Source organism: Sciurus carolinensis, chromosome 4 (genome assembly GCF_902686445.1).
Source record: "Sciurus carolinensis chromosome 4, mSciCar1.2, whole genome shotgun sequence".
In the NCBI taxonomy this organism is placed as follows: Eukaryota; Metazoa; Chordata; class Mammalia; order Rodentia; family Sciuridae; genus Sciurus; species Sciurus carolinensis.
In genome coordinates, this window is record NC_062216.1 from 176,655,611 (window position 1) to 176,683,607 (window position 27,997).

Genomic DNA, 27,997 nt, shown 5'->3' on the forward strand with positions numbered 1-27,997 from the left:
CAGAGTGAAAAAGACAATTGTATTGGATTTACAATTAACAAGATTTACAAAAAGGGGTGGGTGGTCCTGGTGGAGCTGTTCCCTGACCCCCCAGATGTGGGTGGACCTGCAGGGAGCCTGTCTGACAGGCCAAGACCAGGACCCCCCAGTCTGATGGGTCCCCTCTGGCCACCCGGGCCCTGACGTCTGACGTCCAGCTTGACCTTTGAGGTGGGGTCCCGGGGCCCTCGAGTCCATCTGGAGTACCTGCACCCCATGGGAAGGTCAGGTGAGGTCAGGGAGGCATCGTACCGCTTTTTCTCCTCCTTCCATCCGGCTGACAGACAGATACACAGTCCAAGAACTTGCCCTGGGGGCTGCAGGCACTCAGATCCCACCAGAGGCCAAACCCAGGGTATCTGAGAAGGCTGCTGGTGCACCGGGAGGCTGAGGCCCCAATGCCCCAGCGGCCCGGGGGGCTTGGTAAGGCACGTTTGCGAATCGCTCCGCGTGGAGAGCACCCAGTGCTGGTGCACGGGAGGAGCTGGTGCTGGCCAGAGCGCCTGGCAGTATTGCTCAGGAGGTCGCTACAGTACAGCAGGGGTGACCCGCCACACCCCCCAGGTGCCGGGGGCACACCCTCTGCTGGGGAAAGAGAAGGTCAGCCACTGCCAACAGGGCCTCGTGCCAAGGGGCCGCCCAGCACCTGGCATGGGCACCTCACACCTGTGCCCCGGGGTAGCACTGATGGTCTGAGGTCAGAGGTCGGTGACTTTGTTCTCGAGAGCAGCCGCGATTTGCTGCAGGCGGAAGGCCAGCTGCATTTTCTGGGCAGCAGGGTCCTCTTCCAAGGCATTGATGATCTGGGCAGGTGGAGTGACGGGTGCTGGCGTGAAGACCAGACCTGGGGAGGAGCGTCCCGAGCCCTCCCGGGGACCAGACCCTACCTCATCATAGTACTTCTGCGTGTACTGGTAGAGCTGGTGCAGTGCCACAAGGGTGTTCAGGGAGTCTGTGTGTGCCTGGGGGTGACAGTGCCACCCAGTGAGCCCCAGGGCAGGCACAGACAGTGTGGGGCCCAGCGGGGGACGGGAGGCAGCGCGGAACATCAGGCTGCGACGCCGCGGCTGTGTGGAGTGTCCGCATTCCGGCGAGGCGCTCAGCCCGTCAGTGCAGCAGGCGGCTGGCAGGCAGGGCTCCCACGCTCACTCCCCATAGACTGGCAGCAGCGTACAGGGCACAGCCACACGGGGTGCGGCCTGCCCCACCGCGTGCCCCTCCCAGCCCCACCCCGCTCTCCTCATCCCATGACCTCGCCCCGTCTTGCTGCCCCTGCCTGGCCCGACCCTGGGGCAGCAGGGAGGATGGGGGCTTCACTCTGCCAGGCCCGTGACCCCTTACCCGGGAAATCTCTGCCAGGTGTGTGTTCATGTCTTGATCGCTGACCTGCACCATCTGCCGAATCCCCTTGTAGTAACTGCAGGGATGGGTGGTGTGAACCTGAGGTGGGCCTCGGGGTCTCCCAGGAACCCACAGCAGGCCCCAGGCCCTCCTCCCAACCACAGGGATGCAGGGCAAGGCAGCACTCACTCCTCCACCATCTTCTTGTAGGTAGAGATCTCCTTGGCATACAGAAGCTTGTTGCTGGGAGAGTCCTGTGGGGATAAAGCCCAGTCACATCAGCTCAGGACCCCCACCCAAGAGGAGTAGCGTGAGCCCTCCCCAGACACGCAAAGTTCTCATCCAAAAAAAAAAAAAAAAAAAAGCATTTTTGTGGCATGCACCTGCATCCGAGCTATACTTGGGAGGCTGAAGCAGGAGAACTGCAAGTTCAAAGCCATCTGGGGCAACTTAGTGACACCCTGTCTTAAAATAAAATCGTAAGTGTTGGGGATATAGCTCAGTTGGTAGAGTGCTTGCCTAGCCTGCACAAGGCCCTGGGTTCTAATCCCCAGCACCACACACACACACACACACACACAATAAAAATAAAATAAAAAAGGGGCCAGGTGTGGTGGTATACATCTGTAATCCCAGCAACATGGGAGGCTGAGGGAGGAGGATCACAAGTTCAAAGCCAGCCTCAGCAACTCAGCAAGACCCTGTCTCAAAATAAAAAAGAGCTGGGTTGTGGCTCAGTGGTTAAGTGCCCCTGGGTTCAGTACCCAGCACCTCCCCACAAAAAAAGTCAAAGAGGGGTGGGATGGTAGACTGCTTGCCTAGCAGGCAGAAGGGCTCATCCCACTGCCACAGAAAAGGGGGGAGAATAAGTAAATAAAACTATTTTTTTTGTCTTTTGTACTTTATAGCAAAACTCTTTATTTCTCTCTGTGCAAGGAGGGGAGGTCCCAGGGAGAGGAGGGGGAGGTCCCAAGGGAGGAGAGTTCTGAGTCCTGTTGGGGATGAAGTCAAGTCACACCAGGCCAGGATCAGCATGCTCCAGGTCCCCACCAAGAGGAGCAGTATGGTCCCTCCCCAAAGTTTTCATTAAAAAAAAAAAAAAAAAATTGAGGCACATGCCTGTTATCCCAGCGACTCAGGATGCTGAGGCAGGAGGATCGCAAGTTTGAGGCCAGCCTCAGCAACTTAGTGAGACCCTGTCTCAAAATAAAAAATAAAAAGAGCTGGGGATGTGGCTCAGAAGTTAAGTGCTCCTGAGAAAAAAATCAAAGAGGGGTGGGGCAGTAGTGATTGTTTAACATGTAGGAGGGGATGGAACCCCAGCGCCACCAAACAGGAAAAGAACAAAAATAAAACAAACTTTGTCTTTTGGACTTTGTAGCAAAACTATTGCTGCCCGTGCAAGGAGAGGGCGGTCCCGGGGAGAAAATGGTGGGGGCCAGAAAGAGGAGATCCTTAGGGAGAGGAGGGGCGGTCCCAAGGGCGAGGAGTGGGCAGCCCCAGGGAAAGGAGAGGCGGTCCCCGGGATGAGTGGCAGCCCCAGGGAGAGGCGGGTGGGGGTCCTAGGGTTCTTTTCAGAGGTTGCCCTGTGGTTCTGGCCACCTCCCACCTGCCTTTGTCCTAAGCTTTGACCCCCAAATGTGCAAATCCACACCGGACCGCTTTTGGCACCTCCCAAACCCCCCATTTCAGCCACTGGACCATGGCTCCCCCTGGCTACAGTGCATGGATCCTGTCCAGCCGGCCCTCCTGGGGAGCCAAACCAGCTCCTCCCCAACGCGGCCCACTGCCGCACTCACTCGGCTCAGCTTGTGCTCCGTGCGTGTGCAGGCGTCCATGAAGGTCTGCGCGATGACCGACAGCGAGGCGTCCACCACCTCATGGACGTGCACATCAAAGATGAAATGCGGGTTCTTAAGGATGTTCACCCAGAACCGGAGCGGTAAACTGCAGCAGGGAGACGGGGAGTGAGAGGCTGTGGAGGCCCGGCCGGGCCCGGGGCCGCCTGTGAGGCTTCACCTGTTGGTCTTCCAGATGTGGATGGTGTCCTCGTCCTTGATGTCATGCTTCTCTGCCTGCTCGTCCAGGAAGTCGAAGAAGTACTTGACGGCCGGCGGCACTGCGTGCCCAGGCGCCAGCACACTCTGGAAGAAGTTGTCGACGAACTGCTGCAGTGTTCCCTGTAGGGAGGGGCTCTGCGTGACCCTCGAGTTGCAGGCCGGTGCGTGTGCGCATGTGCAACCGGGCCGGTGCATGTGCGCATGTGCGACCTGCCCACTGCACACCTTGACTGAGAGCAGTCGCGTCAGGTAAATCTCGGTGATGGCCTTGGTTCGCTCTTTCTCCTTCATGCTGCCTCGCTTGGACTTGCCCTCGTCCACCTCATCTGCTGGCCGCACCAGGTGCCATACCCGGTTCTCCTCCTCCAGGAGGGCATGGCCTGTAGGGAGTGTGGAGCTGAGGACCAGCCAGTCCCCTGTGGATCCAGCAGCTCCCCCAGGCGGCCACGCAGGGAGGACTTGGGACAAGGCAGGAGGTACCGACTCACGTTCCCCAGGCAGGTCTTGCTGGCTGTCCTCCGGCTGCTGGGAGACCCCCACCTTAGACAGGATGAGGGTGGCTCCATCCCGGACCTGAGGACAGAGTCCTGAGGGTGGGCCATGTCCCTCACCCCCCACCCCGCGCTGGGGATCCCAGCCCACCTGGCTGCCCAGACTCACATTGTAGTGCATCAGGGTATTTATGCGCTTCCATCGGCCTTCCCGCTGGGAGGTCAGGTCCAGGTCAGACAGGATCTGGGCTGTGGACCCAGGGCGCCACTCTGGGGGGGGGACACAGCCCAGCTCATCATCCATCCCCAACTTGGGGTGCAGAAGCCCCAGCAGGATTTCTCCCCAGGGCGTAGAGCAAGCGCAGGGCTGTGTGCTGGGTCCCCGCAGAACTCACCCAGGACCACGCTGTCCGGCTTGGGCCAGCAGGAGCAGGGCTGTGTACGGTACACTTGGTCGATGATCTTCTCCTTGACCTGAGAGATGGTGTCGCAGTTGAGGACCTTGACCGGCACAGCGTCGACCCCTTCGTCCTGCACAATCACGCTCACTGTCTGCAGAGGGACGCGGGATCAAGGGAGGTGGGGTGAGACACTTGCCACCCTGTCTGGGGCACCCAGGAGAACCTAGCCTTGCCCTTCCCTGGTTCAGTAGGCAGGGTGGGGGTCAGCTCAGGGGCAGCCCACTCACACCTTGCCACGCAGCCTCACATGAGTACACGCACACACACGCACACCACACGCGCCCTGGGGCCCGTCCCAGGGCTCGTGCCTCTCACATGCACACCTTCACCACCCTCCGTGCCTGTCGTGGCCTGGGGTCAGGACACACCCACACCACCAGCGGCGGCCCTCCTGAGCATGACATGCATCGGCCACTGGCACATGCCCAGCACAGAGGATGCAGACCAAGGGAAGGCTCTGGTCTTGGTGCTGGCCTGGGAACTACCCCCGGCCCCTGGGTTGGCTGCCCTGGCCCTCGAGGCTCCTGTGTGCAGCAGGGTGGAGTCCACACTCCCTTGCCCAGCCTCTCGAGGTGCCCTGCTGCCTGCTGGCCCTGGGCAGCTCACCAGGGGCGCGTACTCCACGTCGTCCCCCAGCAGCCCCGTGTCATTGAGGGTGTACTTGGCCTTCTTCTGCACGGCATCCACAGGCCCCTTCTCCACCTGATGTTTGATGGCCTTGAAGAGCTTGTATAGGGGCTCACCAGCACTGTCCTGGAGCAAGACAGGCGGCTGTGAGCAGGAGGGCTGGGCGCCTAGCAGGGTGGCACCACTTCACTCCACCTCCATTCCTGGGGACCCACCTTGAGGTACTGGTACAGGCAGATGGACATCCAGTTGGACAGCATCCTCTCTACCACGGTCTCAGACCTGGGGGTGCAGAGAGTGCTTGCACCCCTAAGGCCCAGCTGGCTCTTCCAAGCACCTGCCAACCCTTACACCAGCCTGGCCTCCCCTCCAGGCCCTGGGTCCCGATAGGACAGACATGTGGGCACGCAGGCACCCAGCCATCATCCTCACTGCCCTCAGCTGAGGCTGAGGGAGGAGCAGCTGTGTCAACAGAGTCCACAGGACAGCAAGGGGCAGAGTCTGGCTTTGGGTCCGTCACTTGGGCCACTGTTCCAGTCCCAGGCTGTCCTCCACGGTCCAGCCTCCTCCCCATGCCCACGCACCTGCGCAGCATCAGCTTGGGGTTCTTGGCCACCACGTACTGCTCCATGAGCTCCAGGAAGAGCGTGCGCATGATGTCCGTGTAGTACTCGAGCTTCCCGTGCAGCGCCACCGTCAGCAGCGAGGCAAAGTAGACCTTGGCCCGGGCGGAGAACTCGCGCTGGCCCTCCAGGGTGTGGATGAACTGTGGGCAGGTTCAGAGCCCACTGGCACCGGCGCCTTGCACCGGGTCCGGCCCGGCCCCCTCCCACCGCCCGGTCCTGCTCACATTGATGAGGAAGGACTTGCTGTTGAGCAGGTTGGAGAACTGGTAGAGAGCCTGCTCCACCACGGGCCGCCGCGACTCGGGTATGTCCAGCTTGCCAGTGATCATGACGTCCTTGTCGCCGTCCTTGGAGGGCAGGAAGAAGACGCGGTCAGTGTAGGTCTTGTAGTCCAGCGTGGGGATGCCCGCCTCGTGCACGTCGTTCGTCTGGTCCTCCATTTCGATCATCAGGTCTAGGGGACGGAGGCCGGGTGAGGCACACCTGCCCCGCCCCCACCCCTGCTCCCTGGCTGCGTCCACCCCGTCCACCCCAGGCGCCGCACCGGTGAACTCCTTCTTGCAGCGGTCTCGCACACTCTCCTCCAGGCCTTCTAGCTGGGACTTGATCTTCTCGTACTCACGCTCCGCCTGCTGGCTCTTCCTCCTGGGGGCACAGAGGCTCCTGGGTCCTGGTGGCCGCACCACCCTGCGCGAGGCTGTATATAGGGGCAGGGTGCTAGGCTTCCCGGGGCTCACCAGTAGCAGTAGACGGACACGGCAATGACAACCACCATTGGCACGATGACCAGCGGCAGGATGAGGCTGAGCGGCACGTCACTCACGCGCGTGTCGTACTCCACGCGGCCCAGCACCCACTCGCGGGAGCCGAACTTCACCTGTGTGGGGGGAGGGCTCAGCGCGGGCAGGCGCGGCTCTGCCAGCGCCCCCGCCAGCGCCGGGCGGCCCAGGAAGGCACCCCTCAGCATCCCTGGCCTCACGCACAATGAACTCAGGCAGGTTGTGTGTGGTGTCCCGCTTCTGCCGCCGCTTGGGTGGGGGCTGCACCTCAGGGGGCTCGCAGTACAGGTCAGTCTCGGTGAGCGTCTTCATGATGCAGCGCTCAGCGCCCACGAAGGCCTCAGCCTCCTGCAGCGTCATCGCCTTGTTCAGGTTGGTGCCCTGAAGGGGCAGCAGAGGTCAGTGTGGCCAGGAGGCAGTGCTCCACCCAGACCACACCCCAGGCCCCACTCTGCCCCAGAGCTGTGCCGTCCTCACCCGGGCGTGGATGAGCTTGTTGACCTGCTTCTTGACGCCACCTGTGAAGTTCTCAAAGGTGGGGTCTGCCACGTACTCGAAGGCACCGGCCTCTGTCCTGAGCAGGGCACGGTGCCCATCCATCTGTATCAGTGCCGTGAGGTTGTAGGCTTCAGGCTCCTCGGGCACAGCGGGGGACAAGAAGACGACTCTGGTGTCATTGTAGAAGACATACTTGGTGCCCGTGACCTGTAGAACAGGGCCAGGCCATCTGGCTACTGGACGCAGACCTGCCCCGCCCAGGCACGTCCCCATTAGTCAGCACTGGCCGTGAGCCCCAGACCACACCAGGACTGACCACTGTGGGCTGCAGGGGTCCAGCTTCCCGCCGACGCCGCCAGGACTGGAGGGGCTCGGCGATGACCACCATGGCGAATTTCTGGATGAGGCTGAAGCCCTGACCGGTAACGTTGATGCTCCGGCCACCACTACAGGGAGGGAGTGGAGCTTGAGCAGGGGCGCCCAGCAGCTTGGTGGATGCCCTGCAGGATACCCACCACCTCCGGGTGTCCCTACTGCAGGCTGGTGTGAGCGTGCATGGGGAGGAAGAATGCGGCTGGTCACAGGCAGGGCAGGGACACTCAGGGCCTGGAGAGCACCCTGCCCGAGCCTGCACATCTGGGCTCCTGGGAGGAAGCCATCCCAGTGCAGTGGGGTTTCCCAGAGGCCTCCTGCTGCCCAGCCCTGCCCCACCCTGCCCCACCCCACCACATTCCTTTGAGCTAGGTCAGCAGAGGGCACCAGGGAGGTAGCTGGACACTATGGGGTGGGGGAAAAGGAGGGGCACTGGCCAGTGAGGGGAGGGCTGTACCTGACAAAGCTTCGCAGTGGCTCAAAGGCCCGCAGCACTGGATTCTCGCGGAAGGTGAAGGAGACGCCAGGGCTGGGCACAAGGGAGCCCCCATAGGAGATCTCCAGGGCCACCTCTCCCAGAGTGGCCTGGGGTCCTGTGATGCACTGCAGCTGTACCCCAAACTTGGTCCTGGTGTGGGAGGTGCCAGTCAGCATCAACCAGCCTGGGTCAGCACGCTGGGCTGGTTTCACTGCCCACTCCAGGGCAGACACAGGGTCCTGGTGGGAAAACCCCTATCCTGTCCCCAGGGCCAGGGCCAACCAGACTGGGCAGCTGTGGCGACACCCACACTTCACAAGGGACGTCACTGAGGGTCACCCGCACGTCTTCCTTAGAGCCTGTGTCCAGATGGGTGCCATTGATGGTCAGCGTGGTCCCGCCTGCTTGTGGCCCCTGCCTTGGTTCCACACTGAGAGGCTGGGGCTGCTGCAAGTGACAGGTGTGCCGGGTTAGGGCAGGGGCTTGGGGGACACAGTGCCCTGTCTTGGACCTCTAGCACAGTCACTGTTGCTAGAAGATCGCAGGACAGAGTAGGTCTCCATGGGTTCAGGAGGCCCCAACCTTCCCAGTCAGTAAGTCCAGTCCAGGACTCAGAGGCCCAGATGCTTACTTGGTAGGTAAATTGGACACTGGGTGGTGAGTGGCCAAGCTTCCCGCTGACATCCACCTCGACACCCCCAGTGGAGGGCGTCTCTGCGGCCTCCGTCACACACACGATCCTGGCAGGACAGAACCCACTGACTGCTACACATCGTGAGTGTGCTCCACCTGCACCAGGTCCCTCACTGTCCTCAGCTCCTCCCCCGGCCCAGCCATGGGTCCTGGGACCCCAAGCTGAGGGCAGTCCGCTTACCGGGTAGACACAGAGTACCGTTCGGGCTCAAAGGCACAGTTCTTTCCAGCCACAGTGATCCTCTTAACATCATCTGCTTTGATGCCCAAATTGGACCCAAGGATGGTGACACGGATTCCCCCGCCCAGGGGACCGGTCTCAGGCTGGATCTGAAATTGGCAGAGCCCAGTGACCTGGTGGCTCAGGCAGGCTGGCAATGTGCAGACAGGGCCCAGGCCAGGCCGGATGAGAACTCACCCTGGTGATGACCGGTGGTGGGCACTCAGACGTGGCGTTGCTGCAGAGAGCCCCATACACACAGCGGCTCTGCTCACGGCACCACACGCACCTGTAGGCAGGGTCAGCAGCCAGGCACAGGCTACAGTCACTGCGGCCAAAGGAGCAGTTGTAGAGGGTCACTGTGGAGAAGAGTGCAGAGGTCAGTCGGGCCACCTGGCTGCCGCAGCCCTACCCTTGGCTAACCTCACTCACCTTGGAGTTTGCTGTCAATGTTCTTGCCATAGGACTTGACGTACAGGTGTACCGGCAGAGTCTCGTTGGCATCGTGGGACAGCTGGGGGGATACATGGGAACACACTCTACTTCCTGGCCCCACAGGTCACCAGGGTGACCGTACAATAGCCACATGGTCCCCTCATTTCTGATGCCAGGAGTGGGAGAGTATCACACACACACACAGAGCCAGGTTTGCCTGGCAAGTGAAAAGGACGTATCCCTGGTGACAGGGTGATGGAAAGGTGCTACCGGGTGGGGTGGCAAGCCCCTGGCCAGGCCGAGGCCCTTCCCCTCGCCATCCTGGAAGCAGTGCCCCACAAGACCCCTCAGTTCTGGGAGCCTGGCTTACCTGTCCTGGAACCGTACCTTTGGGGTCCGAAAGAAGAAGGTCCCTCGCTCCTGCATGGTCACTGACTCCTCAAACTTGAGCAGGTCGCTGCCCACATGCAGGGAGGACCCCTAGAGACAGTCTAGTCAGGATGTTCTGGACAAGCCAGCCCATCTGCCCTGGCCCTCCTCCTAGGAACTCCAAGACTCAGTGTTCCTGGTGTTGGTGCCCAATCCTCTCCCAACATGACCTACCAGGCCCCTGGAACGACTCAAGTCCTGCCCGTATGGGCAGAGGCCTCTTAACATCCTTGCATGGGTGTCCTTGGGTCAGCCCCGCCTCCTGGTCCACTCCTGGGCCCACTGCTCAGCTCATCTGTCTACCCTGCCCCCCAACAGCCTAAACTTGCTTGTCTTCTCCTGTTTCTGCACTCAGTCTCCTCCAGAGGCCCCGTGTCCTTCCAACAGCCTCTGGCCTCCCTCCCTCTGCCCCCCACATATCCTGACTGCTCTCCCCATGAGCTGGCCAGGAGCTCTAACTCCAGGGTGGACGCCCACCCTGCTGACCCTCCACCACCCACCTGCCCTGGCCCCAGGCCCTCCCCACCTTCACTGTGTCCAGGTTCTTGCCCTGGAAGATCACATCTGTCTCATGGCTCATGGGGATGACCAGAGGGCTGGGGTTCAGGAACTGGGGGCAGTTGTCCTCCTGGGGAGAATAATGCTGGTCAGAGGCTGGCCCGTCACAGGCAGGCAGCCAGGCCCCTCACAGCCCCAGAGCCCTCACCATGTGGGCACGGATGATGCCATCCTCGGGATTGGGCGAGGCCTCCCGGCACTCGTGGTACCGCAGGTCCCACTGGCAGGTCCAGCGGTTGCTGGCACAGGAAATGCACCTGGGGAGAGGGGCAGGAAGGCCGTGAGAGGTGTCCAGGCCAGGGGGAGGCGCTCCAGAGGCAGCAGGAGACTCACGGCAGGTTCTCCACCAGGCTCATGGCCTCTCGGCAATCATAGAAGGGGTACTGGTGAGAGGTGAGGAAGACGTCATCCCGTCTGAAGAGGAGCTGGATGCTCACAGCCACGTGGTCTGCAGACGGCAGGGTGGACCAGGTCAGGTGGAGGCCCCAGAGTGGAGGGGTCAGAGGCAGAAGATGGGAAGGGCCTGAGGTGGGCCCCCCGATCAGAGCAAAGAGCACAGGGTACAGCTGGGCCTGCCACCCGCCTTCAGACCTTAGCTCAGGTGTCAGCTCCCAGCCAGGGCTCGCATTTCTCCCCAGGGACCTGGCTGCTTTCGCACCCTCTCTGTTCCTGCGGGTGCGGAGGGCAGTGGCTCCTTGGAGTCTGGGTGGGAGGGTCTGCCAGGTCCCTGCCCACGTCACTGTATGGCCTCACTGCCCCCAAAACCCAAAGCAGGGGCATAGTGCCTGCCCTGGCCCATAGTCAGGTACCCCTGCCTCTGGGGACAACATAGCCTGTCTCAGGCTGCACAGAGCAGGGGGGGACGGGGGCATCTGCACAGACCTTGGTGCCTGGAACGTGGCCCAGATACTACTGATGTGGGGAGCCGTCCTCCTCCTCCTGCTGTAGGTGGCACTGGGTGCTCAGAGCTACCTGCTCAGGAGCTGTCCTGCCCCCTCCCCCAGGCAGGGCCGTCTGCATCCCACCTCCCAGCACCACCCTACGCCAGGCTCTGAACGTGCCCCAGAGGCCTGCACCTAGCGCTGGCTCAATGAGCTCGACATGCTGATGCGTGTCAGAGGACCAGTGCACGGCATGTGCAGGGCAGGTCTGCTCTCCAGAGGTGGTGGGGGGCCTCACCTTGACCGGGTGGTGTGCTGGGGATGCTGCTTGGGGAGTTGCAGACAACGGCATCTCCCTCCACTCGGGCAGGGTGTGGTGGCGATTCACCAAAGAGACACAGCAACTCGTCCTCCTCGGTCAGGGCTGGGAGAGGGCTGACAGTCAGCTGCACCTGAAAAGGAGAGCAGCTCACGCCGGGACTCCCCACCCCAGCACTCTTCTCCAGAAGCCCCTGGGGTGGAGTCTGGGGATGCCCAGGGTACACAGGAGCTCAACCTGCCCGGCCAGGCCCCAGAGGATCCCCTGCCTGTCCAACAGCTCTCGGCCCTGCCTCTGCCCTGCACCCCACCACTAATGGCGGCCCACCCTCTGCCACAAACCTCCCCCTGAGCCCGACGGCTCATGTTCTGAGGCTGGGCATCAATGATGGTTACACAGGACTTGTCCCGGCTCCACAGCCAGTGGCCAGTCTCCTTGGCCCGCGGGCATTCAGCCCTCCTGGTGCATCTGTGAGGACAAAGGGTGGCCTCAGCCCTGATACCCTTGTGCTCCCAGGTGGGTCTCGTTCTTCCCGGGACAGGGCTGTCCCCAGCTCACAGCCCTCTAGGACAAGGCCAAGGTGCTCACCGCCCCTCGACGACACACCAGCCGCAGTAGGGGTCCTGGGAGTCGCGGCACTGTGCGCAGGTCAGGTAGCTCAGGCACTCCTGCACTGGGAGCCGGAACACCTAGGGGTGGCAGGGCCACAAGGGGACACTGCTGCAGACACAGGGCTTCCCTCAGATCCTGGTCTCCTGGGACTACTGGCTTGTCCCCACCTTCAGCTCTGGGCCTTGAGAACCCAGCTCCCACTCAGGCTGTGGGCTAGAGACGAGGCTCTAGATGACCCTGGCTTTGTGGTCCTGTGGTCCAGGATCCAGATGCGACAGGGACCTCCCTGGGGGTCTTGGCTGTGGCGCTTCCCCAGGTTCAGGCCTGCTGAACCCACCCTCTGCGGGGCACCTGAGCATCCTGGAGCTCCTCGGGCTGGCTGAAGGGTCCTTAGACTTCCTGCCTACCCTCAGACACTGGGCCAGGTCCCTTCGGTCAGCACAGGGTGGGGCAGGACCAGAGAGGAGCTGCAGCCGAGGCACAGGGCAGACCTGGCTGCAGTGACGGATGGAACCAACAGGGCCCTGGGCTAAAGCACTGGTGGCCCTGTGTCCAAGAACCCAAGCAGAGGTCCCGGCCCGTCACGATGGCCCAGGTCACCGGTCTCCTGGGGCTGCCCGCAGGCTGACCTTGTCCTGGGTCATAGCATACAGACTGGACAGATCTCCAGACAGCACCAGGTCCCGCTTGATTCTCTTGTTGATCTCCACAAGGATGGAGCTGTACTCCTCTGAGGTGCGGTCAGGGGCCAGGTACACCTGGGCACGAGGGCAGGTGTGAGGTTAGGCCCTCACCCACAGACAGCCCCCCAGAACCTTCCTTGCTGGGCCCAAGCCTCACCTTGAGGATCCGGCCGTCAGAGGTGCCTAGGAAAGCAACAGTGTGGCCGTTCTCGGCGGTCACTGTCACAGCCGTCAGGTTCAGGCCTCCACGCTGCAGCACAGCCATGGCTGTGAGCCCATCGCGGCTGCCCAGCGGGTAGGGCAGGTGCTCTGAACCACACGGGAAGTTCTCACTGGCCCCCTGAGGATAGAAAGTTATCAGCGGGCGCCAGCCTCCCTGCCCCTAAGGACCCTCCCCACTGGGGATCCAAGCTGGGGGCAGGCCCATCCCTCCACCTGGGTCCCCATGCTCACTCCGTGTGTGGCCCTGGGTGCAGAATGACACACCGAGAAGCGGCACCCACACGCCAGCCTCACGCTGACCCAAACCTCAGCTTTGACCCACTCACACCCCTCCTGAGCAGGAGGGGACGTGGAAATCCCTGTGGACGCCCAGGGAGCGCACCAGCACGTGGCCCCCACACTGGATCTCGCCGTGGAAGGGCTTATAGAAGGTGTCCCGGCTGGCCTCCCGGGAGCCCGTGTAGCAGGCATTGCGGTTGGCCTCCATCTTGGCATGGACTTCCTCCAGCGGGAACAGGCAGAGGCCTGCCCCTGGCCCCCCACTGCTCCGGCCATCCCTGCTGAAGACAGCATAGAGCACCCTGCTGGCACCCGGTGTGGCCACAGAGGCTGCCAGGCAGGCGCCGAAGGCAGGGCCCTGGGGGTCGCTGGGTTCCCTGCACTGCAGGTCCATCTCCACGTAGGAGTAGTAGGAGGAGTCCTCCTTGCACATGCGTGCCAGGAGCGTGCGGTTCCGGGCCGGGTGCTTGTCCTGCTGGTTGAAGACGAAGAAGACGTACGGGCCATCCTCAAAGGCCGCCACGAACTGCTGTGTGTTGGTGGACAGGTAGCCAGCCTTGAAGGTGGTGTGGTCCGAGTAGGCCTCGAAGGCCTCCCTGCCCTCTGTCCGGTCCAGCAGGCGGGTGCTCACGATGATGCCGTTGTCGTAAGGCCCGTTGCCTTTGCCCACGAACAGCACACGCTCCCCACCAGGGCCTGTGGAGCTGACCAGCCCCACAGTGGCCACGCTCTCATCATTGCTGGCCACAAAGGACTTCTCACCGCTGCCGTCCTCATAGAAGAGGCGCACGGAGATGTTGCTCAGGGCGCGCAGGGCACAGATGCCCTTGAAGAGGCTGCCGCACTCCACCAGGCGCTTTCCGGGCAGGTCAAGCAGCAGCAGCTGGTTGGCGTTGTCGGTGGGCACGGCCTCGTGGCACTGGCTGGCCTCAATGGGCGGTGTGCACTTCTTGTTGTCCAGGGCAGGGCCTGTGGCCGCCTGCTGCTGGAGACGCAGGTCGTCACTCAGCTGGAAGAGCATGTTCACTGCCCCCACGTACACCACACCTGAGGACCCGTCCACAACCAGGTGGTTCAGCTCCATCTCACTGCAGAAGACGTTCAGCTTTCGGGGCCGCAGGCCCACACCCAGGCCCACCAGCCCCAGGAGGGTCAGGGCCCACAGTGGCAGTGCCATCGCCCAGGCACCCTGTCGGGAGAGAGAAGGGTCAGGGGAGCCTTGGGTCCTTCCCCATCCATCCTGCCCCAAATGACCAGAACAGAGGACAGAGGGGCTGGGGGTCCCAGTTAGCAGGGGAGCAGTCCCAGACCTTCGCGCCGTCACGCCCACACATCCCCCACTGCAGAGCCAAAGGAAACGTTTCCCAGTCTTCTCAGGAAACGCTTGCCATAGTCTAACCTAAGACTGGGCTGAGGCCTTGCCACTGCACATAGGAATTGGGTCCTGGCCTCCACCTTCCAGTACCCAGAGCACCTGCAGGACAGTCCCCAAGGCAACGGCACATGCTTCTGAGGTCCCCCAAGACATTAACATATATGCCTGTGACCACAAGAAGTTACAGATAGTCACGGGACATCAGCCCCAGTGCACGGGCCTGGGCTGACTGGCAGATGCTGACCTGTGAGCAGGTGGACCACATCCATGTCCACCAGTCTCCATGGTGCAGCCTGAAATCAAGCCCCACGCCCAGGCTGCTTATATCCACCCACCAGAGATCTTCTGACCCAGCCTGGCCCCCTTCCCCAGCTGCCTGCCTCCCTGGAGTTGCCTAGGAAGGTTACCGGTCTGCCTCCAACCACTGCACCCCCCTTTTGTCACCCCAGCTGATGTCCAACTCCTCCAGGAGGGCAGGATGGTGCCTGCTCTGTGCATGGCCAACGAAGACCTTTTTGGCACATGGGCCTTGAGTGCAGCTGAGCTGACCAGAATGGGTGGCTTTTTCTCATGCAGCCTCACCTCTTCCATCAAGCCTTTGCTCAGATCTCCAGGAGGACCCCTAACCAAGCCGCAACCGTTCTCTATCTCCATTCTGCATCCCTCTGTTCCAACTGGCCATAAGCTTTCTCAAACCTCCTGAGAAATGTAACTCCCCACCCCAGGATAATGGGGGTGGTGGGGGAGAGAGCTGACCTTGGCCAGCCTCCCTGCTCCCAGAAGATGTCTCCTGACCAGGCAACTCCTGTCTCTGCACAGAACCCTGACCCTCCACCTGGGGTCCCCAAACTTCCATATAAGCCCAGAGGCCTGCAGCGGGGAGGGGGGGTGGGGGGGATCACCAGCAGGTCACTTAAGAGTCCCTGGAGGGCATCTAAGTGGTGGGTGTCCCAGGCGACTTGGAGGTGGTAGGGAAGCTGACCGTGCCAGGGGACAGGTGAAGGTGGTCCACAGCAGCTGTGGAAGGAGCAGAGGGACCGGGACCTCACCAAGACGGGAGTGGTCAGGGGTGAGAAAGTCTGTGGGCCTCTCTGGCCTGGCTGCCTGTCCAGGGAGAGGAGGGAAAAGCAGGAGTGGGGACTTCCACGACTCCAGGCCTCTGCGGGCAGCCAGGACTGCCCTCGTCAGGAAAGGCCCAGGGAACTTCGGGCAGTACTCCTCAACCCCAAAGGCTGCACGCTCAAGTGCTGTCTGCCCTGCTCCCTGGCTGGGCTAGGCCACAGCCAGCCTGGAATGAATGGAATGTTCCCAGCCAGGATGGGGTGTGGGGCAGGGCCGGGGCACAGCCAGTCACCCCACAGGGATCTAGCGTGGACCCTGCCAGCACAAAGTGAGGGCCTCAACTGGAGCTGACCAAGTGGGGGCCCGGAAGGGTCAGAGGAGCTCTTGCCCTGGCCCCACCTGCCAGCATTTGTGCCCTGGTGGAGGAGTCCCTCCCTGAGCTGCTGACTCACACGGGGAAATCTGGCCCACAAGGGCCCAGGGCAAGAGAGGTGGCTGTTGCCTTCTGGTTAACACCAACCTGGGCTGGCACAGCCCAAGGAAGCCCACTAGGTCCTGACACAGCAGCCCTGGCCCAGATACCCTGTGGCAGCCTGTCCTGCTGCCTGGAGGCCAGGTCTGCCCCAGCACCCTTGAGGCAGTGGGAGGAGCACAGCTCCTATCTCAGGCCTTCTAGGGCGGTAGGAGGGACCAAGAGCACACACCACAGCTCCCTTCTCCTTCCTGGACAAACAAGGCCTCAGGTGACCTGCCTGGCAAGCCCAAGAGCAAAGGGCGCCCACCTGACCACTGTAGAGCTCTGGGGCCACAGGCGGCGCCAGGCACAGCGGCTGCGCTTCCTGCTGCTGGTTCCTGGAATGAGCGGGCAGCAGCAGGCGCTTCCTGTTTTGAACTCAGTCTGGGACCCCCATTTACGGGGCTGGTGGGGATTTCCCTAGGGGCACCAGCCTTCCCGGATTAAGTTCAGAGGTGCATTTCCAAGAAGCCACTTAAATTCCAGGCTGCTGCAGGCTGGGAAAGCTCTGGATGGGCACTCCTCACCCCCAAGCCCAGGCTTCTAGCCCTAAGCTCCTAGAACCCAGTGCCCGGTCCCCCTGAGCAAAACATGAGCAAGACCTGGGGACCTCAAGGGACTCACTCCCTCCTAGGGTCACCATGAGCCTGCACCCCTGCCCTCTGAGCTCCTGTCTCTCAGTCTGGCCATCTGTCCGTCCAGGCCAGGCTGTGGGACAGGCTAGAGGGACGGGCTTGGACACGACCTGCAGACAGCACCAGGACACCAGAAGAGCTGGCTTCCGGCTCTCCAGCCACCCACTCACCGAGGCTCCAGCGGTCCAGATCAGTCTCCACTCCAGGCAGGCATGGAGACCCTCGAGGAGGCAAAGGAGAAACAAGTCACACTCTGGAGGCCAGCTGGCCCCCACCCATCTTCTCTGCTCCACGTTGCGGGGGAGGGAGAAACAGGACCTCTTCCTGGCACCGCCCCACCCTCAGACACCTCCCGGCTCGAGCCCAGCCCTGGGGCAAGTATATTCATTTGGTCTTTCCAGAACATGGGTTGGCATGTGCACTTTGCTCTGCTCGCGGGCAGGGGCACTGTATCTTCACTGTAAGCTTATTGGTACTATCTGCCTTTTTTGTGTGTGTGGTGCTGGGGATTGAACCCAAGGCCTTGTGCCTGCAAGGCATGCACTGTACTAACTGAGCTGTATCCCCAACCCGATAATTTTTTTTGGTACCAGGGATTGAACCCAGGGGCACTTAACCACTACTGATCCACATCCCTAGTCCGTTTTTTTGTATTTTATTTAGAGAGAGGGGTCTCACTAAGTTGCTGAGGCTGGCTTTGAACTTGCAATCCTCCTGCCTCGGCCTCCAGAGTCCCTGGGATTACAGGTGTGCACCACTGCACCCAGGTCAACTATCTGCCTTTTTAAACTAGTTATGTGTTATTACTTCTATTAGAACATCCACTTTCTGAAAAACATGCATATCCATGAACCCACAATTCTACTTACTAGCTGTGTGATCTTGGGCAAGTTACTTAACTTCTCTGTGCCTCATTTCCCCATCTGTGAAATGGAGAAGTAACAGTGAGCTACCCCCAAGAGTTTTTAAGGGCTTAAATGAATTCATTCATGGAAAGTCCCTGAGACTATTGAACTGTAGCTCTCAGCAATACCAGCTATTGTTTCCTCTCAGTCTGGATATATGTCCACTACCATCCACGGGGAGGCACAGCACACTGATACCTCTCAGTGTGGCTTCTGTAGGGGAAGACCGAAACCACAGCGTCCCACCAGCAGACCAGTGACGCCCCGGAAAAGAGCACGGCTGACCCAGCAAAGCCCAGAACTGTCTGGGAAGACAGTGGTACAGGGTTCCACCCACCTGTCTACCAGTGTTAATTGCTGGAAAGATCTAGAAGCCCTTATTCAACTTGAAAACATTAGTGAACCTTAGAGTCAGGGAGGAGGGGCCAGGACAGCAAGTAACTTTGTTATGTTTTGAAAAACATGTAAGACCATATTTGACTACGACTTGTCTAAATAAAAAGAGGTGTGGGGCTGGGTGGTGGCTCAGTGGTAGAGCTCTTGCCTGGCATGTGCGAGGCACTGGGTTCGATTCTCAGCACCATATATAAATAAGCAAAATAAAGGTCCACTGACAACTTAAAAAAAAAAAAGAGGTGTACCTAATAATCACCCAGGGTTGATCCCCGGGCCTCCCCAGCCCCCAAGCCTCTCCTCACGGCAAACCTCCAGTTCTCTACGGGGGTCTGCTGCAGATAGGTCAAGGGAGGCTGGTCTCTCCTAAGGGAATACCCTTACACCTTTTTCTTTTTTAAAAATATTTTTTAGATGTTGATGAACCTTTATTTTATTCATTTATTTATATGCAGTGTTGAGAATCGAACTTAGTGCCTCACACATGCCAGGCAAGCACTCTACCACTGAGCCACAACCCCAGCTTGGGAACACCCTCATCTTGAGCCTACACCCCAGAAGGGTCTGACCCAAGTAACACAGGACCAGGCAGGGCCCACCGCACCCACACCTGAAGCAGGCGTGGCTTCTCCCCACAGTGCCTTTCCAGGACCTCAAGGAGGCTGGCCATGGATTTCTCTTCCCAAAATCAGGCCCCTCCCAACCATTCTCCCTAGGCAATGAGACCAGGATCCCTTTGGCCCTCTAGGTCACTAACCCCCCTGGGGCCCCAGACAGCCAGACTCAGGCTTGAGGCTCCCACCTGTCAGGCTGCTGTCAGGATGTCCTTCCCACAGCCCAGATGACCACTTCCCTAGATACTCCTGGGCCAGGCCAGTTCAGACACCGGCTCAAGTTCCTCTCCAAGGAGGCGTGGCCCCACCTCATGCTGCTGCATGCAGGGACCTACCTCAAGGCTCAACTCTGCAGCCAAAACACGGGGTTCAAACCCCAGCCCTGTCACTTTCTAGCTGGACTGTGTGGACTCAGAAAGCTGCTCTGTGCTTGTTTCCCCTCAGGTTTCTGGGGACAACAGTGGCTCCCACCTCAGAGGGTTGCAAAACTCCTACCCATCCTTCAGAACCCCGAGACGCTCTCCCAGACGGGCCCTGCAGGACTGTCGCTCATCCTCTAGGGTCTTCGCTGAGGGCCCTATGTGGGTGTACAGCAGAGGGGACAGAGACTCGGACCCACTCCAGCCCCCACAGTGCCACGGCCTCTCTGCAGCCCCTGGCCGTGTGGGGCTAGCAAGAACCTCTTACCCCCGGGTGCCCCCTGGTTTTCCTTCTCAGGTTCCTCTGTGTCCCCCAGGCCCCTCGCACAGGCTAGCTCTGCCCACCCCTAACCCCAGGGAAAGGAGAGCAAGAGGGACCTGAGGAAGGGCAGTCTGCTCCAGACAGGCCCCAGGGCTGAGGTAACCTCAGGTCCCAGCACCACCCACAGGGCTACAGAGAAGGCTAGAGTGAGGGTCTTTCCAAGTCACCCTCTTTGTAGATGGCACAATACCTTTGTTTATTTATTTTTATGTGGTGCTGAGGATTGAGTCCAGCACCTCACGCATGCCAGGCAAGAGCTGCACCACTGAGCTAGCTACAACCCCAGCCCCTGTGTCAGCATCCTCAAACAAACTCAGATTGAGAGATCCCACCCCCGCCCATGGTACTGGGGACTGAACCCAGGGGTGCTCGACCCCTGAGCTGCACCCCCAACACCTTATTTTTTATTGAGACACGGTCTTGCAGAGTTGCCCAGGCTGTTCTGGAATTGTGATCCTTCTGTCTCTGCCTCCCCATTAATTAGGATTACAGACACACACTACAGTACCCCTGTCAGATTGAGCAATTTCTTAACACCAAAATAAAATCAGTGCAAAGTTGTCAGGCACAGAGGGAGGAGGGCCCCCTCCTGGCCAAATCAGCAAGCTTTGCGTTCAAGAAGGGAAGCCGGGCAGGGACAGAGCCCAACACGGAGGCCCAGGCCCAGGCCGAAGGGAGGCTTCCTCCCGCGGCTCAGGTCCAGGACCAGGTAGAGACAGGTACAGCTCTCCAACTCTGCGTCAATGCCAGGAAGGGCCCTAGCCCTGTGGTCGTCTAGGGGTCGACGGAGCCGGGAACAGGGCGGTGCGCTGGGGGACCCCGGCGGGGGCTCTAACAAGCAGGGCAGGGGCCCGCCACCCTCCCTCCCTCCCCGCCAGCAGCTGGCGGCCAGGAGGCGTGCCTCCGCTTCCGAGCGGAATATGCAAATCTGCAATTAGCCGGGAGCGCTAAACAAACCAGAAGAAACAAAACAGGCCGCGGTGCCGGCAAATCCGAGCCTCCGCTGTTTTCAAAACAAGTCCGAGGGAGGGGCCGGCGGCGGGGATCAGCGAGGAGCCCGGCAGCCCCTCGGAGGACGAGCCCGGACGCAGCGCCGCGGCCCTCGGACCGGCTCAGGGAGCGCACAGACGACCCCGAGGACGCGGCCTGTGACCGTGCGCCCGGCCACATCTGCCTGGCGACCGGGTCAGAGTGCAGTCCAGGAGGCGGGGACAGCCCCTGAAGCCTGCTGCCCGGCTAACACCGCGACGGGCACCCAGCCCGGGCGCCGGCCCGTCCTCGTTCTTTCCAGACAGCCCCAGGTGGCAGGGCCCCCTCCCCGGCGCCGCCGGCGCCGCCAGACTCCCCAAGGAACTCCGCACGGTTACCTGGGAACCACACTGGGGGCGAAGATGCGCGGCGGCGGCTCCTCCGGGCGCCCCGTGGCGCCGCCCGCCGGATCCGGTGCGCCAGAGCCGGGTGATCTCTCGCCCGCGCCCTCCGGTGAGGCCCAACGCCCCACACCTGGGAACACACGTGGACGCCTGTTCTCCGCGCGAGCTTCACCAGGCCCGGGGACCCCACCGAGCAACAGATAGGACAGCGATGGAGATGGGAAGTGGGCACTGGTAAACGTCCCCTCGGGGCGCTTACCTGGTGTCAGGCACCGCGCAGCGCGGAACCGACCAGTACCTACCCAAGTCCGCCCCGGCTGGGAAGGGGTCGAAGTGGGCGGCTCCGCCCCCACTGCTGGTGGCTCCGCCCCTACCCAGGGCCGATCCCAGGACTCGCTCCCCAACTCCGCGGTCAGCAACCACGCACACCAACCACCACCCCCAGAAGCTCCTGCAGGACTCGGAACCGGGGGTCGGGGCTGCGAGACCAGCCTCCCCAGGCGAAGACCGAGCGCTTCCAGGCAACCTGACCTAGAAGCAGGGGTGGGGCTCTAGGGGCAGACTGACGTCCTAGACTGAGTCTTGCGTCAGCGTCAGCGACCAGAGCCTCCCGCAGGGCTGAGGGCAGTGTCCCCTCCCAGGTAGTGTGTGCCTACCTTTCCCATCAGACCAGGCTCCTAGTTCCTGCTCCAGCCTTTGGGTTCACCTACCTCCGCCAGTCTAGGCTGCATGTCCAGGGCGAAAAGTCACCCCTGGCTCCTGCCACTTTCCTTCAGAGTGGGTCAACCAGACTTCCAGCTTGTTCACTTTCCAGGCTCCCTGCTTCCCCGAGATGCAGCCAGGCCACCTCAGTCCCTGTCTGAGGCCTAAGGTCACCTAGTGCTTAGGTCTCTGAGCAAGCTCCTGGTCCTTGGTGCCCACAGTTCACCTGGCAAAGGATGCCTGTCCCAGTTCCTCCTTCCCTCCCTCCGTGCCAAACTGCAGCCTCTGTACACTGTGGGTGGCCTTAGATGTGGTCCTCAAGCTGCCAGCCATGATGCTGCCTCCATCACCACTGCCTGAAACAACTGTGTGGCCCTCCTCAGCCTCCCTGCCCCAAAGCCAGGCCACAGCCCACCTGGTACAACTGAAGTGCAGGTCTTCCCAGGCCCTGGGAGCAAAAGGTGGCCCCTGCCCACACACACCCGGCCTGCAAAACCACTTCCTTCCCACCAACTGCCCTTTGTGTGGGCCAGCTACCACACCTTCCACTCTCAGTCCTACTGGGACACTGCTCGCCCCTTGCCTCCCCTTTCTGTCCCTACCACACTGCAGACCCTCACACTTAGCTCCCCACAGCATATCACTCTTCATCAACTTGTCATGCTCTTAGAGGACCCCAAACTCAGCCAGTTGAGAGAACACAGTGGGCCCTGTCACTCAGGCCAGAGGAAAGCTGGCTCAGCGGGACAGGAGTTTACATAGCAGTCTGGCCACAGAAAGGCTCCTCTGGGACCCAGAGAACCCTGAGCTGGCTGTTTGCCTTCCTACCCTTCCTGCGTGCCCCCACCTCATCTCCCTTTTCCCAGGCTCACCCCCCAACAGTGGGTGGTCAGAGACTAGGTCCTGGCTGGATAAGCTCATGGAGGCTGCAGCTGGCCCAGAACCAGCTCTGCCCAGAGCCCCCCTCCAGGGACATGGGTGAGGGTGAGCAGGGGGCAGGGAAAGTATGGGGGTGGATGGATGAGGGAGGAACCAGCAAGGCCTGTAATCTCCCTGTCAGCCTGTCAGTGCAGCGCCTGGCCGTCACCCCAGCCCCGCCTCCCCCATCACAGCAGAACCCTACAATTAGCTTGGGGCACCTCGCCAAGCCTGGGTGCCAGCCACCACTCACATGTGGCCACACATGTGCAGGCACACATGTCTGTGACTCTGATGGAAGCACCCTACCAACAGGGGTCTTGCCCCAGTACCCAAATTTGTCCCCAGGACAAGAAGCTGGAGGGACACCCACACCCGGTACTTGGGCTCTCCCCAGGTCCCAGCAGACAGCCTGGGGCTGTGAGACTCCCAGAAGTGGGCAGGTGGAAATTGGCATCCAGGGAGGGGCTGTGTGGCAAAGGTGGGCCAGGTCATGTAGGCCCAGGGAACCAGCTGCCGGGTGAGTCTCCTGTCCTGGCTGGGCCAGGGACTGGTAGGCACACAGTGCTACTAGGAGTACTGGGCAGGAGCTGGAGTCCAGCCTGGAGGTGAAGCGGTGAGAACAGGACTGGGATTTCCCAGGGGAGAAATGCCCAGCTCAGAGTGGGAGCTGATGCTGGTGTGTCCTGTGGTTCTGGGAGAGTGGGTGCCTGGCCTCCCTGCAATGTGCCCAGGAGGGAGCCCCCAGCTCTCTCTTAGAGGCCAGGCCCAGCCCCTTGCTCAGTTCAGCAAGGGGCTTGGACACACGAGGATCTGGCTAGGGGCCACCGGGCCTCAGGTCTAGATGCTAAACCCAGGGGAGGCAAGGAGTGGTGCTCTGGGGGACACTGCTGGACAGGGGGCCACCTGGGTCTGCCTCCCATCCAGACATCCTCTTCTGGGTCCTGAGGTTATTTGGGGTCATCCTCCAAATCAGGCCTATTGCCAAAGTGGAGATAGGGACGCCGATCTGAAAGGAGTATTTCTGAGGTTACAGGGAGGGGTGGGTCATGCTGGAGCCCCTCATACCCCTAGCCCTTTACCTGTCAACTTGCCCAGATCAATTTAAAATAGCTTCTCCCACTTGCTTGACCAAAGAGATGGCCCCAGTGTCAAGTGGGTGAGGTCATGGGGCAGGAGTGGGCCCAGGCAGGGTTCCTCTTCTGTCCTTGCCCCAGGTAGTTGCTATCTTCCAGGCAGAGAGCACACAGTTGGCCTCAGCATGTCCTGGACCCTCACTCTCCTCCACAGCAGGCCCCAGCTCTGAAAACACTCAGGTGGGGAGCTAGGATGACAGATCCCCTGCCTCCTATTGGTTCTTGAACCTCCTTCCAGGGCTAGGCCCCTGCAAGGCTCAGGTTATCCCCAAGCCCCACCTGCCCATCAAGCTGTATCCTCTGAAACACAATGCAAGCTCCCTGTTCCTCCAAGACAGTTTCACGCTGGTGGGCTGGCACTGTCCTCAGATTGGCAACTGGCTTAGGTCCCAGGCAGGGTCCAGCAGTGTGTGCAGAACAGCACACCCCTTACCTGCTGCTTTAGCCTCAGCACCCAGTTTGGGGCTGAGAAGCCCTTGCAATCACCTGTCCCAGAGATATATCCCCACAACTGGCATGGACCCAGTCACCAATGAGACAGACAGGCTGATGCTGGCTCGGGGGCCAGAGGCGGAGCAGAAGGCCACCTGGGAAGAGAGACCCCACCCTGCACAGGGACAGCAGGCTGGATAGATTCCAGCCAGGGAGCAGATGCCCCTGAAAGGCAGACAAGGCTTTTTCCTGCTTCTTCCTCTTTCTGAGGAGGATGCCCAGCTGGGGCAGCCTCAGTCACAGAGATCCGAGCTGGTCCCACATGGGAACTGCTGGCCAGCTGTACCAGAGGGGCCAGGCACTTGGGGCCCAGATGCAATGGAAGAGCTTGGGTTACACCCAAGGCTACACCACAGAGCCTCCCTTCCTCTCCTCAAGGCCCCAAGCCAGGACTCAGCTGGCACTAGAATGGGTAACTGCCAGGGTTTCAGAACCCCAGGGACCTCAGAGGCCAAGGAGGAGAGGATGTGGGCACTAAGCCCAGTCCTGCCCCCCAGGAGCCCTGATCTCAAACCAGGGTGAGCCTCTCATGGGTCTAGCCCATGGGACCCCCCAGGGAGGCCTCCAGTCACAGGAGGGTCTGGGTGTGTGTGTGTGGAGGGGGCTGGGCAAGAGCGGCAGGAGCAGAGAGTGAAAAGGGACAGGAAACAGATCAGCAGGCTGGGTCCTCCTCAGTGACACATCTTCACTGGGTACAGCAGATCTGTAGGTATCCGTGAGCAGCCTGCTATCCCACTCCTGGCCACTCAGACTCCACCCTGGACCTGAATCCTGTCATGGAACAAAGTCAAAGAACTCCCACAGTGGGTGGACAGTGTTGGGGGTAGGGCAGCAGGGCCTAGGCTGGCCCTCCAAATGTTGTCACCCAGAGAAGCCCAAGGGCCAGGCAGGCTTCTGAGCTGGGGACTGGCCTGGGGCCCCAACTGTCAATGGGGAACCCAGGTCAGTGTAGTGTTGTTTGGGGGCAGGGGCAGAGAGGCTGTGGACCCCATCCCAGCCCAGGGCACAGGAAGTAGGAGCCTGTGTCACAGGATGTAAAATTCCAAAGGGGAAGAAGGCAGAGGAACTACATGTGACCTGGAAGGATGAAGAAAGCTAGGGGCCACTGCTCCCACGCTCCCCAGCCACCTGTGCCCCCCGCCACTCAATTACAGGCACTGCCCTGCCCTTCCCAGCCTATAATTAGTCAGAGGCCCAGCCCTATCCCCTGGCAGCCCCACCCCTAACATAAACAGCTGTTACCCCATCCAAGCACCCACTCCAAGACCCTGCATCTACCTCAAAGAAGGGAGGTCGAGGTCGGTGGGGAGGGGCACCCGGGCCCCTGCACAGGTTGACCAGAGCCCTCACTGACCAGGCCTGGTTTTGAGTTCTGATCAGCTCACTCATCCAGGCAGACTCCGGGCACAGGAGACCTTCAGCAGGGAAGAATACTCCCCACACCTGCCGTGGCAAGGCAGGAGGCAGGCTGCAGCAGGAGGGACTGAGGAGTGGCATAAGTAAGCACTTACTTACTTAGGAAGACAGCCCTCCAGGCCAAGGGCCCAGCATCCTGTGTGGTCTTGCCTATGGCAGAGGGGGATGATGGCAAGGGAGGGTGCCGGAAGCGCTTTCCTCCTGTGTCAGGATACTTGTCCATGCCCAGTATCCTGAGAGCCATCGGCGCTAGCCCCCAGGATGTGGTACCAGGCAGAGGTCAAGACATGGTAATGTTCCCAGAGTGGCTGAAGTCCTGGTAGCCATGGGGTGTGTGCCATATGGACCCCTCCCCAGGCTGCCAGCCCACCCAGTGCCTTCCATTCAGTCTCTTCTGCTCCACTTGCCTGGGCCAAGGCCAAGCCTCTGGGCTTCCTGCCTTGGGCCTCGGCTGCCCGCCGTCTCCCCAGTGTAGCTGCTGGGCACATGGCCTCCTAGGGAGCCTGTCAGCCTCCTGCCCCAGCAGCATCCCAGATGGCTCCTCACAGGGACCCATCTCTGGCTTCAGTCTCCCACCTGTGAGGTGAGCTGAGGAGCACCACATTCTCGTGGATAAGGGCTGCACTGCCCCTCAGGAAAGTGGGAGGATGTGAGGTGCAGCTGGAGGGAGCCCTCAGGGGTGTGCCTTCCCGCCTGACCCCAGCCTGCTGGGGATGCGTGACCTGCCCCAGGTGCATGCCTGAGCCTGGATCTGCAGGTGCTCTCAGAGGCCCTGGTGTGTGGGTTACGGGGTGAGGGAGGTGCCCCTGGATGTGTCCAGGGCACCTCCTGCCCCATGGCCTCCCTCAGAGAGGCGTAAGCCCACGCAAGGCTCAGCAGAGCGGGCTAGGGCGACTGTGGGGCCTTCTCCAGCGCAAAGGTGACACATTCCCTGCCTCCCCACCCTGACCGGTCTGAGCAGCCTCCTCAGCAGGTGGTGGGGCTGCCCAGACTTGCCAGTCCCTCCCTCTTGAGGCTCTCAACCCACGGCCCGGAAGTGGACCCCTCTCCCACGGCTAGCTGTAGCCTCCCCCTTGAGTGGCTGGACACGGCTGGATAATCCAAAATAATTCCTTCTTGGCAGGCGGCCGGCGGGGGAGGGGGGACACACATTCCAAACCCTTGTTTTTCTCAGTAACTTCCCTCTGCTCCTGGGGCTAGGAGCCCCTAGCCAGACATCAGGCCTCTCTGACCTCGTAGTGGGAGTTTGAGAGGTGGGGGTGGCTCAGAACTGCCAAGCCCACCTGCTTGTTCCTCAGTCTTCTCTAGTAATTTCTCTGCAACTCACTAGAGCTGGCATACCACAAAAAACAGCCAGCATGCTGACCTCTACCTTCCTGGGAGTCTTCCCCTGGGAACCAGGGAAGGAAGGCTCCTCCCACCACACGCGGACTTTCCTGTAGGCCCTCCCTGGGTGCCAGGGTGGGGTCAGCAGAGAGCCCCCTGTAGGTGTAGGTTGTTCCTGAAGAGGCTCAGCTTTAAAGCCCACAGCACACCGGCTTAAGCTGGAAATTAAAAGGGACCTCTCCAGGACAAGTTGAGGGCACAGAGAATACTCCCGGCCCTGTAAGTTCCACCAGTTTTGGGGCCTAGCCTCATTCCCAGCCCTACTCCTGTCACTGCCATGGTGGCCACAGACAGAAACCTTGCTTCCTTCTCCCAGGAGCTGGGAAGAGGAGCCCAGTGACGTGGCAGGAAGCTCCAGGGCTCTTGAGCTCAGAGACCCCAGAGAAGGGAGACAGGACCCCCCCAAATCTTCTGAGCAGCCTGATCACGGGGGAGGGAGGGAAGGAGGGCCATCCACAAGGGTTTCCTGAGGGAGAAGGGCCAACGGTGGGGCAAGGCCTAAGAGCCGAGCACCCTCCCCAAGTTCTAAGACTTCCTGGGTCCCAGGTGTCCACCCCAACACCACACCAGGAGCTGCGGAGGAGACCCTTCTGGGAGGCATAGGGCCTCACCGAGGGCTGAATGTTGGTTCCTCCGTCCCGGGTCCCCTCCACCCTGGACCCTGCCCCAGGGGCGTTGGGGGCTTGCAGAGGCCTCACCGTGGGTCCAGCCCCTGAGGAAAGCCCGGCAGAGCCAGGGGTCTGCGCAGATTTAACTGGGGGCTGGGGCCGCGGAGATTTCGCACAAGAGGCAAGGTCTGCCCGCCCCTGGTGCACGGATCTCGGCGACTGAGTACGGGCATGGGCGGAGAGGGGGGTCGGAAACTGGACCCGGTCCGACACGGTTCGAGATGGCTGGGCCCCCGACGCCGGTCGCCGCAGGCCTCGCCGCCACCGGAGGCGCGTGGGGCGGGGCGGCTGGCCGGCCCGACCGGCCGCGGCGCAGGCCCGCGGCGCCTCGGCTGAGCGGTACTGCCTGGGATCCCCGAACTCGGGCGCGGCAGGCCACAGCAGGGCGGCGCCGACGCGAAGCCCCGGGCCCAGCGCCACTCCCCACGCAGGCCCTGTCCCCCAGCGCGGTACCTGCACGTCCGCCGGCGAGGCTCGATGGCGCCCGGGCCGCGCTCTGCGCTGCGCTTCGGACCGCGCGGCTGCCATGGAGACGGGCCTTTGTGTGGCCGAGGAGGGGCCGGA

General features: G+C 61.3%; 1 protein-coding gene across 3 annotated transcripts; it reads right to left on the minus strand.

Moving 5' to 3' along the window:
- Positions 1-27,986, minus strand: Plxnb2 (plexin B2). 3 transcript variants are annotated; one of them, XM_047549275.1, is made up of 38 exons: positions 27,887-27,986; positions 17,559-17,612; positions 16,860-16,910; positions 13,207-14,292; positions 12,760-12,942; positions 12,549-12,677; positions 11,896-11,996; positions 11,649-11,775; positions 11,287-11,440; positions 10,441-10,555; positions 10,256-10,364; positions 10,076-10,177; positions 9,508-9,600; positions 9,118-9,199; positions 8,884-9,044; positions 8,647-8,795; positions 8,404-8,512; positions 8,083-8,219; positions 7,752-7,922; positions 7,239-7,368; positions 6,902-7,129; positions 6,629-6,805; positions 6,383-6,522; positions 6,190-6,290; positions 5,870-6,099; positions 5,604-5,785; positions 5,235-5,301; positions 4,999-5,145; positions 4,327-4,483; positions 4,101-4,201; positions 3,929-4,013; positions 3,666-3,820; positions 3,400-3,560; positions 3,180-3,327; positions 1,570-1,634; positions 1,381-1,456; positions 927-1,001; positions 1-842 (listed from the first exon to the last, which is right to left on the minus strand). In XM_047549275.1, exons 4-38 carry the CDS (start codon positions 14,278-14,280, stop codon positions 738-740), a joined length of 5,526 nt encoding a protein of 1,841 aa, XP_047405231.1. In that variant the 5' UTR covers positions 14,281-14,292; positions 16,860-16,910; positions 17,559-17,612; positions 27,887-27,986; the 3' UTR covers positions 1-737. The 3 variants fall into 3 exon arrangements, with proteins under 3 accessions (XP_047405231.1, XP_047405232.1, XP_047405230.1); XM_047549276.1 differs by lacking the exon at positions 27,887-27,986 and adding an exon at positions 20,710-20,987; XM_047549274.1 differs by lacking the exon at positions 17,559-17,612 and having other exon boundaries at positions 27,887-27,985.
- Between the last annotated feature and the right edge of the window lie 11 nt (positions 27,987-27,997).